Here is an 18,259-nt window from a genome sequence, read left to right as displayed (position 1 = left end):
TCTCTGGAGTGATGCATCACGCTTCAGCACATGGCAGTCCGACAGACGAATCTACGTTTGGCGGATGCCAGGAGAACGCTACCTGCCCCAATGCATAGTGCCAACTGTAAAGTTTGATGGAGGAGGAATAATGGTCTGGAGCTGTTTATCATGGTTCAGTCTAAACCCCTTCGTTCCAATGAAGGGAAATCTTAACGCTACAGCATACAATGACATTCTAGATGATTCTGTGCTTCCAACTTTGTGGCAAAAGATGGGGGAAGGTTATTTCCTGTTTCAGCAAGACAATACCCCTGTGCACAAAGCAAGGTCCATACTGAAATGGTTTGTCTAGATCAGTGTGGAAGAACTTGACTGGCCTGCACAGAGCCCCGACCTCAACCCCATCGAACACCTTTGGAATGAATTGGAACGCCGACTGCGAGCCAGGCCTAATCACCCAACATCAGTGCCCAACCTCACTCATGCTCTTGTAGCTGAATGGAAGAAGCATGTGGCAAGTCCCCGCAGCAATGTTCCAACATCTAGGTGAAGGTCTTCCCAGAAGAGTGAAGGCTGTTATAGCAGCAATGTTCCAACATCTATTTAGGTGAAGGTCTTCCCAGAGAGTGGAGGCTGTTATAGCAGCAATGTTCCAACATCTATCTAGGTGAAGGTCTTCCCAGAAGAGTGGAGGCTGTTATAGCAGCAATGTTCCAACATCTAGTGGAAGGCCTTCCCAGAAGAGTGAAGGCTGTTATAGCAGCAATGTTCCAACATCTATCTTGGTGAAGGCCTTCCCAGAAGAGTGAAGGCTGTTATAGCAGCAATGTTCCAACATCTAGTGGAAGGCCTTCCCAGAAGAGTGGAGGCTGTTATAGCAGCAATGTTCCAACATCTAGTGGAAGGCCTTCCCAGAAGAGTGGAGGCTGTTATAGCAGCAATGTTCCAACATCTAGTGGAAGGCCTTCCCAGAAGAGTGGAGGCTGTTATAGCAGCAATGTTCCAACATCTAGTGGAAGGCCTTCCCAGAAGAGTGGAGGCTGTTATAGCAGCAATGTTCCAACATCTAGTGGAAGGCCTTCCCAGAAGAGTGGAGGCTGTTATAGCAGCAATGTTCCAACATCTATCTTGGTGAAGGCCTTCCCAGAAGAGTGGAGGCTGTTATAGCAGCAATGTTCCAACATCTATCTTGGTGAAGGCCTTCCCAGAAGAGTGAAGGCTGTTATAGCAGCAATGTTCCAACATCTATCTAGGTGAAGGCCTTCCCAGAAGAGTGGAGGCTGTTATAGCAGCAATGTTCCAACATCTAGTGGAAGGCCTTCCCAGAAGAGTGAAGGCTGTTATAGCAGCAATGTTCCAACATCTAGTGGAAGGCCTTCCCAGAAGAGTGGAGGCTGTTATAGCAACAATGTTCCAACATCTATCTTGGTGAAGGCCTTCCCAGAAGAGTGGAGGCTGTTATAGCAGCAATGTTCCAAACATCAGAAGAGTATCTAGCAGCAATGGTGGAAGGCCTTCCCAGAAGAGTGGAGGCTGTTATAGCAGCAATGTTCCAACATCTAGTGGAAGGCCTTCCCAGAAGAGTGGAGGCTGTTATAGCAGCAATGTTCCAACATCTAGTGGAAGGCCTTCCCAGAAGAGTGAAGGCTGTTATAGCAGCAATGTTCCAACATCTAGTGGAAGGCCTTCCCAGAAGAGTGAAGGCTGTTATAGCAGCAATGTTCCAACATCTAGTGGAAGGCCTTCCCAGAAGAGTGAAGGCTGTTATAGCAGCAATATTCCAACATCTAGGTGAAGGCCTTCCCAGAAGAGTGAAGGCTGTTATAGCAGCAATGTTCCAACATCTAGTGGAAGGCCTTCCCAGAAGAGTGGATGCTGTTATAGCAGCAATGTTCCAACATCTAGGTGAAGGCCTTCCCAGAAGAGTGAAGGCTGTTATAGCAACAATGTTCCAACATCTATCTTGGTGAAGGCCTTCCCAGAAGAGTGAAGGCTGTTATAGCAACAAAGGGGGGGGACCAACTCCATATTAATGCCCATGATTTTGGAATGAGCACGTGTCCACATCCTTTTGGTTGTATAATGTAGCGGTTGCTGCTAACACGCATTGCTTGAATAACATCAGATTAGGAACCTGGCAGAAAAGCCTTTTCCTGCAATGTCTATCTCTGTTTACCACACCATCTCTGTCTATCCACTGCATGCATTGTGCCATTCCACAACGTCTATCTCTGTTTACCACACCATCTCTGTCTATCCACTGCATGCATGCATTGTGCCATTCCACAATGTCTATCTCTGTTTACCACACCATCTCTGTCTATCCACTGCATGCATTGTGCCATTCCACAACGTCTATCTCCATTCACTAAGGCGAGACGAGTTCCCACTGAGCTTTAAACACATAGCCAGCCCTAAGGACAAACTGTTTAGGACTCCTATTGACAATGAGGCTCAGGGCAGGAGTGCTGATGTAGGATCCGTTTTCTATCCTTATATAGCAGCGTTTCCCAAACGTGGTCCTCTGGACCCCAAGGGGTGCACGTTGTTGTTGTTTTTGTATATTTTTTGGGGCTCTACTTTCACCCCTTTTTCGTGATCTCCAAATTGGTAGTTAGTCTTGTCCCATAGCTGCACCTCCCGTACGGACTCGGGAGAGGTGAAGGTCGAGAGCCATGCGTCCTCTGAAACACGACCATGTCAAGCCGCACTGCTTCTTGACACACTGCTCACTGAACCTGGAAGCCAGTCGCACTGCTTCTTGACACACTGCTCACTGAACCTGGAAGCCAGTCGCACTGCTTCTTGACACACTGCTCACTGAACCTGGAAGCCAGTCGCACTGCTTCTTGACACACTGCTCACTTAACCTGGAAGCCAGTCGCACTGCTTCTTGACACACTGCTCACTGAACCTGGAAGCCAGTCGCACTGCTTCTTGACACACTGCTCGCTGAACCTGGAAGCCAGTCGCACTGCTTCTTGACACACTGCTCGCTGAACCTGGAAGCCAGTCGCACTGCTTCTTGACACACTGCTCGCTGAACCTGGAAGCCAGTCGCACTGCTTCTTGACACACTGCTCGCTGAACCTGGAAGCCAGTCGCACTGCTTCTTGACACACTGCTCACTGAACCTGGAAGCCAGTCGCACCAATGTGTCAGTGGAAACACCGTCCAACTGGCGACCACATCAGCGTGCACTGCACCCTGCCCGCCACAGGAGTCGCTAGAGAGCAATGGGACAAGGTAATCCTGGCCGGCCAAACCTTCCCCTAGCTTGGACGGCGCTGGGCCAAACCCTCCCCTAGCTTGGACGGCGCTGGGCCAAACCCTCCCCTAGCTTGGACGACGCTGGGCCAAACCCTCCCCTAGCTTGGACGACGCTGGGCCAAACCCTCCCCTAGCTTGGACGGCGCTGGGCCAAACCCTCCCCTAGCTTGGACGACGCTGGGCCAAACCCTCCCCTAGCTTGGACGACGCTGGGTCAATTGTGGGGTCTCCCAGTCACGGCCGGCTGTGACACAGCCTGGGATTGAACCCGGATCTGTAGTGACGTCTCAAGCCTTGCGATGCAATACCTGACCGCTGCGCCACTCAGGAGGCCAGGTGTTTGGTTTTTGCCCCAGCACCACACAGCTGATTGAAATAGTCAACTTAATCATCAAGCTTTGTTCATTTGAATCAGCTGTGTAGTGTTTGGGCAAAAAATAAAAGGTGCACCTCTTGAGGTTCCGCGGACCAGCTTTGGGAAACGCTGGTCTGTAAATTATAGTATGATATGGACATGGCAGGAGACCTGACCTGGTATGTATAAAGTGGCAGAGTGAGAGCGCTGATCTAGGATCAGATTCCCCCTGTCCGTCTACTCTTAATTCATTTTTTAATCGAGAAAGAAAATCTTGACCCAAGATCAGCGTTATTAAAAAAATACCAGATCAGCACACCTACTCTCAACGGAGCCCTGGCGTGAGAATGACTGGTCATCATACACACTGACAGCTGGTAGACATGGTGTGATGACATTATCTTTGGTGGAGATGATTAGGAGGGAAAAGTCTAGATGATACAGCACCATAAACGGTCTGCTCTGTTGACAGATGGGCTAAAACACACACACAGCAATGCTTTACTATACCTGAGAAGACTTTTTGTGGACCAACAATTGATTCTCTTTCAAAATCCTATTTTCCCTAAACCCTAACCTCAAATGTAACCCTAATTATAAGCCTAATTCTAACCCCTAAACCTAAAATTAAATTTTTACAAGTGAGGACTGGCAACATATCCTCACTTCTCTGAATGTTAGTTGGTTTACTATTCTAGTGAGGACTTCTGGCAAAGACTCATGAATATATAGGTATTTGTGCGCGCGATTTTGTCCGGCGTGCGTGCATGCCAGCGTTTTGGGCATCATTTGCTACTGATTAAGAGCTTAACCTATCGTTAAGAATCCTATGTGTCGTATAAAAATAGAAACGTTACAAAACTATAGAGTATTTTAGTTACACCTAATTAGCTTACCAACCGAGTGGCCGATACCGTTTAACGTGGAACATGGCCTAAATGCGTGACATATTGTAGACTTGTGTGTCTTATAAAATAACACACAGTTATGCAACCCAAAAGGTAGGCAACGTAGGGTAGGTAATTACAATAAGGTAATTCATTTAGGCTACTAACCGGCTATGTCCCACAACTGCAGACGCACCACCGTCTTGTGATCCCAATTGAGGATTTTGAGAGCGAAGTCTACTCCTATGGTGGCCCGGTAATGTTGAGAGAATATCTGATGGACATAACGCTTGATTATAGACGTCTTGCCGACACCCAAGTCACCGATGACCAGGACCTTGAGCAAGCGTTGTTGCTGCATGGTTGGGCTATGAGTTGGTAGAAAACAATCACGTCTAGTTACACCACATTATTGTCCACATAGAAATGTTTTATGAAAAATGACATGCAGAAAAAAATATTCCAAAAGCCAGTGTCTCTTTTTTCAGTTGTTTTTATTCCATATGGGTCCACTTTTCGCAGCTCTCTTTTCCCGTTACTGAAGTTGTCTGTGTGACAAATAAGACAGTTTACAAGTCAATTGATAGAGAAAAAACATTTACATCCCGTCTCCACTTATTCAAAATATGCACTCAAAAATAGTCCGGAAGTGATTTTGTATTTTCTCCGTTTTTCTATTTCTATACAAGTCCAATGAATCGACGCACGACTGTGCGTATTGGTGGCTCTTCACCCGTTACCTAAAACTTCATTCCATCTGGCGCTAAAAAGAACTTCTAAAAAAGTGCTGTCAGCGCAAAGTCATTAACTAACTGTCAAATGAGGTCAAACAGCCTGCGGTGTGTGTGCGTGCTCAACTTTTCTAAAAGTCGTTGCCGTTTATCTGCGCGTGAAGCTTCTTCTGCCCGTCAGCTGTTTGACGACCACACCCCTTTAACCGATCAAATGAAGGCCAACTACACCAGTTGTTCACATACAAAAATGTCATGGAAAATTACATAAAGAAACACATTTTCAAAGCAGTGGTTAAAAAATTACCCAGTTGTCATACTTGAGTAAAAGATACCTTAATAGAAAATGACTCAAGTGCAAGTGAAAGTCACCCAGTACAATACTACTTGAGTAAAAGTCTAAAAGTATTTGGTTTAAAAAAATATTTAAGTATCAAAAGTAAATGGTATTGGTAAAAAAATACTTAAGTATCAAACGTAAAAGTATAAATAATTTCAGATTCCTTATATAAAGCAAACTAGATGGCATAATACATACGGATAGCCAGGGGCATGCTCCAACACGGACTTAATTTACAAACGAAGCATGTGTTTAGTGAGTCTGCCAGATCAGAGGCAGTAGGGATGACAAGGGAAGTTCTCTTGATAAGTGTGTGAATTAGGCTATTTTCCTGTCTTGCTAAGCATTCAAAATGTAACGAGTAAATTAGGGTGTCAGGATAAAATATATATATAAAAAGTAAAGTACAGATACCCCACAAAAACGAATTAAGTAGTACTTTCACGTATTTTTACTTAAATACTTTACATCATTCTGAGTCCAAGTCAGTGTCTATCTTTTTTCTCGTTCCATATGGGTCCACTTTTCAGCAGCTCCCTTTTCCCCCATTACCTGAAGTTGTCTGTATGCCAAATAAGGTAATCCTCCACATATTCTAGCCTAAACTGGTACATTAATTGATAAGAGAGAGAGAAAGAAACAAACATTCATATCCTGTCTCACTTATTACAAATATGCATTCTCAAAAATATTCCAGTTTATTTATTTTATCACTTTTTCTTTTTCCATACACGTCCAATGTATTCACGCACAACTGTCCGTGTTGGTGACGTGTTTGTGACCGTTCCATCTCGTGCAAAAAAAGTTATAAAAAGTGATGTCATCAGCTGTCAAGTTAGGTCAAGCAGCCTGTGTGCGCGCGATCATCTCATGTATAAGCAGTTGCCATTCCTCTGAGCGTGAAGCGTCAGCTGTTTGACGACCACACCCCTTTAACCGATAAATTTGTCTACGCCCACACAAGCCTGTGTTTTCTACGCCTGCTACGATAGGTTAACACAAGTCTGGTCGTTCTACGCCTGCTACGATAGGTTAACACAAGTCTGGTCGTTCTACGCCTGCTACCATAGGTTAACAAGCCAAACGTTGACTGTACTGTCTGTCCATCGCTCTGACGCAACATAGCGCAGCAGGGAGAAACAAAAAAATATACATATACCAGTGTATGTCCAGAATGGAGCAGTGGTCCGAGGTGTCACTACAGACTCTGGTTCGATTCCAGGCTGTCCCATAGCGCGGTGCACAATTGGCCCAGCGTCGTCTGGGTTAGGTCGTCATTGTAAATAAGAAGTTGTTCTTCACGGACTTGCCTAGTTAAATAAAGGTTGAATAAAATAAAGAAAAATTCGTCCCAGCGCACTGTGAAGCATCGGTTGGTTACCGACATGTCCCCCGTAACGCAACCGTTTTATCAAATTGAACAAGCTCCAATAAATGTTTTACATCAGCGGGTCTGTTTGGTAGGCAGTATGTGGGGAATAAACAGTTCCGTTATTAAGGAATAGTGCCCTTTCACCCACCAAAAAGGGGCAGTATGTGGGGAATAAACAGTTCCGTTATTAAGGAATATAGTGCCCTTTCACCCACCAAAAAGGGGCAGTATGTGGGGAATAAACAGTTCCGTTATTAAGGAATAGTGCCCTTTCACCCACCAAAAAGGGGCAGTATGTGGGGAATAAACAGTTCCGTTATTAAGGAATAGTGCCCTTTCACCCACCAAAAAGGGGCAGTATGTGGGGAATAAACAGTTCCGTTATTAAGGAATAGTGCCCTTTCACCCACCAAAAAGGGGCAGTATGTGGGGAATAAACAGTTCCGTTATTAAGGAATAGTGCCCTTTCACCCACCAAAAAGGGGCAGTATGTGGGGAATAAACAGTTCCGTTATTAAGGAATAGTGCCCTTTCACCCACCAAAAAGGGGCAGTATGTGGGGAATAAACAGTTCCGTTATTAAGGAATAGTGCCCTTTCACCCACCAAAAAGGGGCAGTATGTGGGGAATAAACAGTTCCGTTATTAAGGAATAGTGCCCTTTCACCCACCAAAAAGGGGCAGTATGTGGGGAATAAACAGTTCCGTTATTCAGGAATAGTGCCCTTTCACCCACCAAAAAGGGGCAGTATGTGGGGAATAAACAGTTCCGTTATTAAGGAATAGTGCCCTTTCACCCACCAAAAAGGGGCAGTATGTGGGGAATAAACAGTTCCGTTATTAAGGAATAGTGCCCTTTCACCCACCAAAAAGGGGCAGTATGTAGGGAATAAACAGTTCCGTTATTAAGGAATAGTGCCCTTTCACCCACCAAAAAGGGGCAGTATGTGGGGAATAAACAGTTCCGTTATTAAGGAATAGTGCCCTTTCACCCACCAAAAAGGGGCAGTATGTATGGAATAAACAGTTCCGTTATTAAGGAATAGTGCCCTTTCACCCACCAAAAAGGGGCAGTATGTATGGAATAAACAGTTCCGTTATTAAGGAATAGTGCCCTTTCACCCACCAAAAAGGGGCAGTATGTATGGAATAAACAGTTCCGTTATTAAGGAATAGTGCCCTTTCACCCACCAAAAAGGGGCAGTATGTATGGAATAAACAGTTCCGTTAAGGAATATAGTGCCCTTTCACCCACCAAAAAGGGTTGCCATACAACAGGTAAAATGATTGATATGATATAAAAACAAAACCACAACATTTAAATACGATTTTTATAATGGTGTTATAACAAGAGTTGATATATAGGCCTAGTCTAATAGAGTTTTATTTTATGCTATTTGTGTCGCTGTGGGTTTTTGTAGAGATGAGAAAAGTGGTTGTCCGCCTCTATATTGATGTTTACGGTAGTAGTGGTGCTGATGCGGGCGGGGAAGTGGAATGAGTCAGGTTCTGTGATGCTGCTGCTAGCGCTGCCATTTCATCAACAGCAACATTCATTTCATAACATTTTGCGGCCTTCAAAAACAGGAAACGAAAAAAAGAGAGTAGTGAAAAGAAAACGAACCCGTCGAATGTATCACATTCGAAACGAGTGTGATTGTAGACAATAGTGTAGACTTCCGCCTACAAATAATAACCTTTTGTGGAGTAAAGCGTGCTGTTGATTCTTCTCTTAGACCTAGGACGTTCGAGCCCGTTGTTATCGTTATAAACCGTAATAAAGACATTAGACCCGTCGTTGGATCTCTCCAGGGGAATTGTAAACTGTGGTTTATGTGTCGCTGTAAGACCTTTTTCCGGCGTTTGTTCTACGAAAGAGGAGACGAGCTTCTCGAAACGATGGAACCTGCAGCATTCGGGTTCTGAACGCCGCAACTAAACAACGTAAGATGAAACCATTCCACGTTCTCCTAGGCTATAGGCCTTTCTCGTAATTGTGACCTCGATCCCATTAAAATACATTTGAAATTTCAGGTTAACGATGAGAGAAATAAGAAAAGGTTTTGAATAAAGTGGATTAAGTTACACTGCTTGTGGTCTTGGAAGCCTGTTATGAGAGTGACAGATGTGATGTGCTAAAGTTCATCAAATCATCGTGTAGATTCTATTCTAGCCAGCTGTTCTCCATTCGATTCCCCATTAGCCTACTGACAGATCAGGTTGAACTATCCCTATAATAATAATAACAATCGTCCTGCCATAAGGAAACACGGAGGGGCCCATTCATTGACCTTGGTAGGTCTGGAAAAAAAACATTTGATTTGAATCCAAAAGCACCTTATGTGAAATATTATTTGGACATTTTAGTCACTTAGCAGACTCCCTTATCCAGAGAGACTTACAGTAGTGAGTGGAAACATGTACATACTGGACCCCTGTGGGAATCGAACCTACAACCCTGGCGTTGCAAGCGTCATGCTCTACCAAATGAGCCACATCCACGGTATGCTCTACAATAGACATCGTTTTGTCCCCTATAGGTGACTGTAATAGGTTACAGTCAACTGTCCGTGTCAATGCTCCAGAGATCCTAGTTAAAGCCGATATCCGGGCTGAGTCAACAGCTATGGGGGTGGGTATTATGGTTATTCTCTAGGGGATCTGTGTGTCCACGGTAGGCAGAGTGTTTGCATATTAAGCAGACTGTGTAATCCCCCGGCCAAGCAGAGTGAGGTAGTGGCGGTGAGCTTTAGTTGGCACTAGAGGCAGTGTGATGGCTGGATAACCAGGCCTGTGCATAGAATGCAATACCATAATAAATTATTGCATTGTAGTGTTTTCAATAAGCATAGTTCTATAGAACATGGAATAGAATATAGAATCAAATATGTAAGCTATGTTACTTACTTACCACTGGCTACAACTAGAATGAAATAACTTTATTTTTCTTAGAGGGAAATTCAACAGGGCTTTGTATATTCAGCAATAAAATAAATCCTTGATAACCTAAAACAGACTATCAAATAGGTGACATAGCCAAGTCAAGTGACTTGAAAGTAGGCCAACATAGGCTAGAAAATCAGATCTCCTATAGTCACATGCTTGTAATTAAACATGTGGCTATAATAGGCATTATAAACTGGGTGGTTTGAGCCCTGAATTCTGATTGGCTGAAGGTCATGGAATATCAGACCGTACACCACGGGTATGCCAAAACATGTATTTTTACTTCTCTAACTATGTTGGTAACCAGTTTATAATAGCAATAAGGAACCTCGGGGGTTTGTGGCCAATATACCACGGCTAAGGGCTGTATCCAGGCACTCCACATTGCGTCGTGCAGAGGAAACATTCCTTAGCTGTGGTATATTGGCCATATACCACACCTCCTCTGGCATTATTGCTTTATGGTAACACCGGGGGCCTAGATAAAAACCATGGCTATATCAAGATGAGAAGTACAGCCTTTTAACTCATCGCCAGGGCCGTCTCTAGCCTTCTGGGGTCCCCAAGTAAACACTGTTGTTACGGGTTACCTGTCTGACTCTGGTTTTGTGCGTCCATTCGCCTGTGTCTCTCTCCACGTGCCTGATTTACCCAACAACAGAAGCTAGACAGTAGTCACCATGGAGGCGATATGGCTGTACCAGTTCCGACTCATCGTCATTGGGGACTCGACGGTGGGGAAGTCGTGTTTGATCCGGCGGTTCACAGAGGGACGCTTCGCCCAGGTGAGCGACCCCACAGTTGGCGTAGATTTCTTCTCTCGCCTGGTGGAGATCGAACCGGGGAAACGGATCAAGCTACAGATCTGGGATACTGCGGGACAGGAGCGGTTCAGGTATGGTGTGTGTGTGTGTGTGTGTGTGTGTGTGTGTCTAAGGATGGTGACAGGTATTTATCATCGAATATTAACCTCTTTCGGTAGTGATCTATCATAGCCTACCTTTCGAATGCCAACGCGCTCTGCTGTGTCAATGCTGCTTCCTGTCCAACAAGACTGAGGTCCACACTGAAGTCAGGTTGTGTCATTCCACTACTGATTAGGGTTATTGACGAGTCAAAAAGAGCCTTATTATGCAAAGTACAAAGGGTATGCGGTTATTGGCCTATCTAAACATTTACAGGAACATTGGTAACACATTGGACAGGCCTAAATAGGCCTGATAGACATTTATAAAACATACAAAACAAGTATATGAGGACCCTTTTAAATACATTTACCTAGCAGCCTTTGAACACACACACACACACACACACACACACACACACACACACACACACACACACACACACACACACACACGCTTCGTCAGCGTTCCATCTCTCCATTTCCTGCTCTGTATCTGTGTCTTCTGATTCATTTCAACTGTTTTCTTATGAATATTTTACCAGCCTCCTATCTTCATTCTCTCTTTCTTGAAGTCCTCTTCTTCCACCTCCCCTTCCCTCTATCCACCCACACCTTGCCTGCCTGTCATATCCCTCCTCCCACTTCCTGTCCTCTCTCCCGCCCCTCACATTCTCTTTCTCTCTTCTGCCAAATTTACCCTCTCCCTCACTACCCACTCTCTCCCTTTTTCTAACCTTTATATCTGTCTCCTAACACCTCTCTCCCTCACGCTCTTCTTTTAGTTCAGAACGACACTTATTTGTCCTCGTGATGAGTGTGATGCAACAGTAACACTCTTGATAACATCTCAGATGTTTCCTCAATGATGTGGATGTTTATATCCTCCACTGTGATCTGCCATGTCATCCAGGATCAGCTTCGTAGCCAATAGTCCATCTATATCTCATGTTCTCTCTCATCTCAACCCTCTCTCAGGTCCATCACAAGAGCCTACTATCGTAACTCGGTGGGCGGGCTCCTGCTGTTTGACATCACAAACCGTCGCTCCTTCCAGAACGTTCATGATTGGCTAGAGGAGGCCCGGAGTCACGTCCAACCACACAGCATCGTGTTCCTATTGGTCGGACACAAGTGTGACCTGGAGCCTCAGCGTCAGGTAGCCTATCAGAATGTGTGTGTGTGTTTGATTGAGCATTTGAAGAAAGAATCCTCACCCTAACAAAGGACACTATAAATGACGCCTGAAACACATTTCTATGAAATCAGACAATAAAATAGAATCTTTACCTTTTTAAAAAAAAAAAATTGGCAGGTGACTCGTCAGGAAGCTGAGAAACTCGCCGGTGCCTACGGGATGCGTTACGTAGAAACCTCGGCCCGCGACGCCATCAATGTGGAGCACGCCTTCACGGAGCTGACCAGGGACATCTTCCACCTGGTGAGGAGATAACATTCTTCAACCGGAGTCAAAAATCTAAATGGAGTCACATTATCAATGCTAACCCTTGGCTATTAAAGCAATGGGCTGGTCCCATAAACTGGTACCACATGTGGTACAAACCTACGCATGTGAAAACATGAATCTCAAAGAAACTAAATTGTAATTAATATACAATTATTAGGTTATTGCCATTTTAACAAGTCATTTCAAAATAAATACCTGATAAATACTAGGGCTGGGAATTGCCAGGGACCTCACGATACAATAGTATTACAATACTCACAATAGTATTACAATACTCACAATAGTATTACAATACTTAGGTGCCGATATGTTTTGTGATTCTATATGTATTGCTGTTTGACACTGTGATTCTATATGTATTGCTGTTTGATACTGTGATTCTATATGTATTGCTGTTTGATACTGTGATTCTATATGTATTGCTGTTTGATACTGTGATTCTATATGTATTGCTGTTTGATACTGTGATTCTATATGTATTGCTGTTTGACACTGTGATTCTATATGTATTGCTGTTTGACACTGTGATTCTATATGTATTGCTGTTTGACACTGTGATTCTATATGTATTGCTGTTTGACACTGTGATTCTATATGTATTGCTGTTTGACACTGTGATTCTATATGTATTGCTGTTTGATACTGTGATTCTATATGTATTGCTGTTTGATACTGTGATTCTATATGTATTGCTGTTTGATACTGTGATTCTATATGTATTGCTGTTTGATACTGTGATTCTATATGTATTGCTGTTTGATACTGTGATTCTATATGTATTGCTGTTTGATACTGTGATTCTATATGTATTGCTGTTTGATACTGTGATTCTATATGTATTGCTGTTTGATACTGTGATTCTATATGTATTGCTGTTTGACACTGTGATTCTATATGTATTGCTGTTTGACACTGTGATTCTATATGTATTGCTGTTTGATACTGTGATTCTATATGTATTGCTGTTTGATACTGTGATTCTATATGTATTGCTGTTTGATACTGTGATTCTATATGTATTGCTGTTTGATACTGTGATTCTATATGTATTGCTGTTTGATACTGTGATTCTATATGTATTGCTGTTTGATACTGTGATTCTATATGTATTGCTGTTTGACACTGTGATTCTATATGTATTGCTGTTTGATACTGTGATTCTATATGTATTGCTGTTTGATACTGTGATTCTATATGTATTGCTGTTTGATACTGTGATTCTATATGTATTGCTGTTTGATACTGTGATTCTATATGTATTGCTGTTTGACACTGTGATTCTATATGTATTGCTGTTTGACACTGTGATTCTATATGTATTGCTGTTTGATACTGTGATTCTATATGTATTGCTGTTTGACACTGTGATTCTATATGTATTGCTGTTTGATACTGTGATTCTATATGTATTGCTGTTTGATACTGTGATTCTATATGTATTGCTGTTTGATACTGTGATTCTATATGTGTTGCTGTTTGATACTGTGATTCTATATGTATTGCTGTTTGACACTGTGATTCTATATGTATTGCTGTTTGATACTGTGACTTTATTGCGATGATGATGTTCCAAACATATGGCTCACTATGTGTCTGCTGCAGAGAGACGAGAGAGAGAGAGAGAGCAGGAGAAAACACTGAATCAGTCAGGGAAACAAATAGCATGTTGGCTCAGCATTTAGAAAGAAGATGGAGAACAAGCTATAGGATTTGGAGCAGGTATAGCCAACTAGCGCTAGTTAACACAACCTACAGTAGCAATAAATAAATACCTGGAGAATAATATTGTGATATGTAACTATCGATCCCCCCTCCCCATCACTACTAATACTGGGCTGTAAAATAAAAGTGTTACCTTAGTTAATTAATCGTAAGCCTCTGCATGTGAATACTTAACCTTGATATCTTGGCCCTAGGTAAGGAGCGGTGACATCACTATCCAGGAGGGTTGGGAAGGGGTGAAGAGCGGCTTCGTCCCCAACGTGGTCCACTCCTCCGAGGAGGTCACCAAGAGTGACCGGCGGTGCCTCTGCTGATCTGGAGGGATCACTAGAGAGATCTCTGACTCAAGCCTGGTTTCACCTAGGTCCTCCTGGATCCATTTCAGCTCTAGTTTAGCAATTACCCTCTGCTGATCTGCATCAGGATGGAGGGATCTTACCCACAACTACACTACATGGTCAAAAGTATGTGGACACATCAAATTAGTGGATTTTGCTATTTCAGCCACACCTGTTGATGACAGGTGTATAAAATCGAGCACACCGCCATGCAATCTACATAGACAAACATTGGCAGTAGAATGGCCGGTACTGAACAGCTCAGTGACTTTCAAGGTGGCACCATCATAGGATGCCACCTTTCCAACAAGTCAGTTTGTCAGATTTCTGCCCTGCAAGAGCTGCTCCAGTCAACTGTACTTGCTGTTATTCTGAAGTGGAAACATCTAGGAGCAACAGCAGCCCAGCTGCGAAGTGGTAGGCCACACAAGCTCACAGGTTGTAGAGATCGGTGTGGAAGAACTTGACTGGCCTGCATAGAGCCCTGACTTCAACCCCATCAAACACCTTTGGGATGAATTGGAATGCAGAGTGAGAGCCAGGCCTAATCGCCCAACATCAGTGCCCAACCTCACTCATGCTCGTGACTGAATGGAAGCAAGTCCCTGCAGCAATGTCCCAACATCTAGTGGAAAGCCTTCCAGGAAGAGTGGAGGCTGTTCTAGCATCAAAGGGCAAACCAACTCCATATTAATGCCCATGATTTTGGAATGAGATGTTTGACTAGCAGGTGTCCACAGACTTTTGGCCATGTAGTATAGATCCCTGGTTTCCCCATCTCCTTTCTTCCAATATGCAATCCCATAACACAATTTGTACACTCAGAAGGCATCACACACCATGGTTGGGCAAGATTTAGCCAAAACGACATTCTATTTGACTCAGTTTAAAGGAGACTAAGATGGAGGGGGCTCTCAGTCTCTTCCCTCCCCCCCAAAGGAAACTAAATCTGGTCTCAAAAACTCTGTGGTTCTCGACTTTTTTTCCCCACCCATCATCCAACGACCATTGTACAATCCCTATCCAACACCGTAATGGGCTTTATGGACCCTGTGGACAGGGATGTAAGGGAACGACTGTTTGACTGACAGTACAGGTGGACAAAGTGACTCCAGGGACGTATTCACTTCACATCAAATGGAGGAAATGGACAGAACAGGAAGGGACAACCTGAACCAATAAGAAACTTTTTTTTTATAGCAAAAACATTATTTTATTTTTTCTTAATGGTGTGCACTAATGAATACGACCCAGTAAAAGGTGGACTATAAGGGGATATTAGGCATCCCTGAGTACCGGTACATTACCTGAACATTACCTGTTCCCCTTTGCAAGAATCCAAATCCCTGAGGAGGGTCAAACTGACAACAGAGGAGGACTATTTATTTGAGTACGTTTGAACAATGTCTCTGGAACTTGTCCTAGTGATAATGGAATCTAGTGGAGGAACCCATGGTAACAGCTAGGAGAACATACTCTAAAAACACCATAACTTGTCCTAGTGATAATGGAATCTAGTGGAGGAACCCATGGTAACAGTGGAGAGACAGCTAGGAGAACATACTCTAAAAACACCATAACTTGTCCTAGTGATTCTGGAATCTAGTGGAGGAACCCATGGTAACAGCTAGGAGAACATACTCTAAAAACACCACAACTACCTAGAATTCCACACCTGCGCACATCTAAATTACAGTTAACTCTATAGGACACAAGTATGGCAACAGACAAGTACATTCAATATCTCAAACCAGTATAGAAATAAGGACACTCATTCCAAAAATAAAATCACATTTTGTTAATGACTAAGACGATGTAACAATAACCTTTTCTGGTTTGGTAACTGAAACATTAAATGGTTTGGGCACAATAGGTGGAGGGACAGAAGTTGCTGCGTTGTAACAAACTGTGTCCTACATTTTATTTTCAGTTGAAGATGTTCTGTAGCCACTGTGTTCAAAGGTCAATTTCTTTCTCATCAGAAAGAAAACTATGATTCCTTTGTCTCTAGTGATGAGATTGAAATAAGATTTTAATAATCTGATAAGGTTATTTGTTTTGGATAGGGGAAGCACCATTGCTTTCCTCTGAATGGGCGAGTGTATACTACTGATTCTGTAGGGCACCTTTTCATCTACTTGATTTGTGTAATTAATAACTGCAAGGATGAACTGATATCGTCCACCTTTTCCAAAGAGTGATGCATTATCGTATGTCAATCTAACATTTCAGGGCCAGGGGAGCTGGGGTGACTGTGTACATCTATCATGTAGGATTACCCTTGACAGGGAAGAGTGGATGGTAAACGTTCTCAATCATCAAATCTGGGACCATTTTGCAGAGTCTTGACGAGGGACTTTTCGCTCCTTTACGACTTGGATCACGAATGGACTTCTTTGGGTTACTTTGTGCTTTTCCCAGTTTCGTGGACATTCTGGTTCTAGAACAGAATCTTGGACATCATGATGTTCCACCCATCGAATTAGAACAGAGTATAATTCTATTCAGTGCTCTTAACTGAACAACGGTGTCTTCACCAATCTCCTCCAATGCTTATACCGTATCAGAGTAGTCTGTCTAGACAGACGGGTTGAGACTAGTATCAGAGGGTTCAAGGAGTTCGGATCAGTTGCTCCTCATCATCTAATAAGACACTATGTAAGTAAGGTCTCTAATCACAGATATAGGATCAAATTACCAGAGCCCCCAACACTAACCTTTACCAGTAGACTAACACAAAGACATCGGATCCTGTATCGGTTCTTAGAGGCAACTTCTATCTACTGTGTCACACACAGGCAGACGTGGGGCGTGTTCAGCAACGTTTTGGAAAGTTCAAGATAGAAATTTGCTCTGTGGCATATAGAACAACGTTCCACGTTTAGCTCTATTCATGGAAATTGTAACGACATCGTTCGACAATGTCGGCTACTGAACGTGGACAAGCAGTTACTTAGCCTGGTAAAACCAGACATAATGAAAGGAAACAAAAGAGAAGCGCTGTGAAATCAGTTGGATACCAGGCTAGCTGTTGCTCATAAACAACATAACACGCAAGTAGACCATCAATGTACAGCATTACTAGGGTCGTATTCATTGGGCACCAAACGGAAGACAAGAGAGGAAACTACCCTCTCTGTTTTGCAACGTTGTGCCCTAATGAATAGGACCCAGGATGAATCTTTTCATTTTACCCGATGGCATCTTCTTCTCTTTGTCTCCAATCTGTACAATACCATGTAACTACTGTTCATTCAATTCAACATCTATGGAACTTTCTGGGCCACTACTATTCTATCAAAACAACTTGAAATGTACTAAAAAAAAAAAAATCAATAAAAAATGTTACCGGTAAAACACCAGTTTTGCTCCGTGTGTCTTACATTGTAGCACACGTGTGTGTGTGTGTGTGTGTGTGTGTGTGGGTAAAATGTAGTGACGTCATAATGGGTTTGTAGCGTGTGTGTGTGTGGGTAAAATGTAGTGACGTCATAATGGGTTTGTAGCACCCGCGTGTGTGTGGGTAGTGACGTCATAATGGGTTTGTAGCACCCGCGTGTGTGTGGGTAGTGACGTCATAATGGGTTTGTAGCACCCGAGTGTGTGTGGGTAGTGACGTCATAATGGGTTTGTAGCACCCGCGTGTGTGTGTGGGTAAAATGTAGTGACGTCCTAATGGGTTTGTAGCACCCGCGTGTGTGGGTAAAATGTAGTGACGCCATAATGGGTTTGTAGCACCCACGTGTGTGTGTGGGGGTAAAATGTAGTGACGTCATAATGGGTTTGTAGCACCCGTGTGTGTGTGGGTAAAATGTAGTGACGTCATAATGGGTTTGTAGCACCCGTGTGTGTGTGTGGGTAAAATGTAGTGACGTCATAATGGGTTTGTAGCACCCGCGTGTGTGTGTGGGTAAAATGTAGTGACGTCATAATAGGTTACCCATT

At 43.4% G+C, this 18,259-nt stretch overlaps 2 protein-coding genes across 2 annotated transcripts in view; one reads left to right on the top strand and one right to left on the bottom strand.

Annotated features, from left to right (window-relative positions):
• Window positions 1–5,357, bottom strand: part of LOC118377731 (ras-related protein Rab-38-like) — a 9,703-nt gene extending 4,346 nt beyond the window's left edge. Inside the window, exon 1 of the mRNA XM_052497704.1 lies at window positions 4,663–5,357. Within this exon, the coding sequence (XP_052353664.1) occupies window positions 4,663–4,855 (193 nt within the window). The 5' untranslated portion in view covers window positions 4,856–5,357. The remainder of the gene's footprint in view (window positions 1–4,662) is intronic.
• Window positions 5,358–6,678: 1,321 nt separating this feature from the next.
• On the top strand, window positions 6,679–17,676 carry LOC118377722 (ras-related protein Rab-39B-like). The gene is made up of 5 exons (XM_035764669.2): window positions 6,679–8,880; window positions 10,544–10,777; window positions 11,765–11,945; window positions 12,102–12,227; window positions 14,171–17,676. The coding sequence occupies exons 2-5, from the start codon at window positions 10,563–10,565 to the stop codon at window positions 14,288–14,290; spliced, it is 642 nt and encodes a 213-aa protein (XP_035620562.1). The 5' UTR covers window positions 6,679–8,880; window positions 10,544–10,562; the 3' UTR covers window positions 14,291–17,676.
• The last annotated feature ends 583 nt before the right edge of the window (window positions 17,677–18,259 follow it).

The sequence above is a fragment of the Oncorhynchus keta genome, chromosome 35 (assembly GCF_023373465.1).
Source record: "Oncorhynchus keta strain PuntledgeMale-10-30-2019 chromosome 35, Oket_V2, whole genome shotgun sequence".
Taxonomy (NCBI): Eukaryota; Metazoa; Chordata; class Actinopteri; order Salmoniformes; family Salmonidae; genus Oncorhynchus; species Oncorhynchus keta.
This window is presented reverse-complemented; position numbering and strand designations above follow the sequence as displayed.

Coding starts and splice junctions, on each gene's coding strand:
- LOC118377722 (XM_035764669.2), top strand. CDS start 10,563: ATGGAGGCGATATGGCTGTACCAGTTCCGACTCATCGTCATTGGGGAC. Junction 10,778..11,764: donor GCGGGACAGGAGCGGTTCAG/GTATGGTGTGTG, acceptor ACCCTCTCTCAG/GTCCATCACAAGAGCCTACT. Junction 11,946..12,101: donor ACCTGGAGCCTCAGCGTCAG/GTAGCCTATCAG, acceptor AAAAATTGGCAG/GTGACTCGTCAGGAAGCTGA.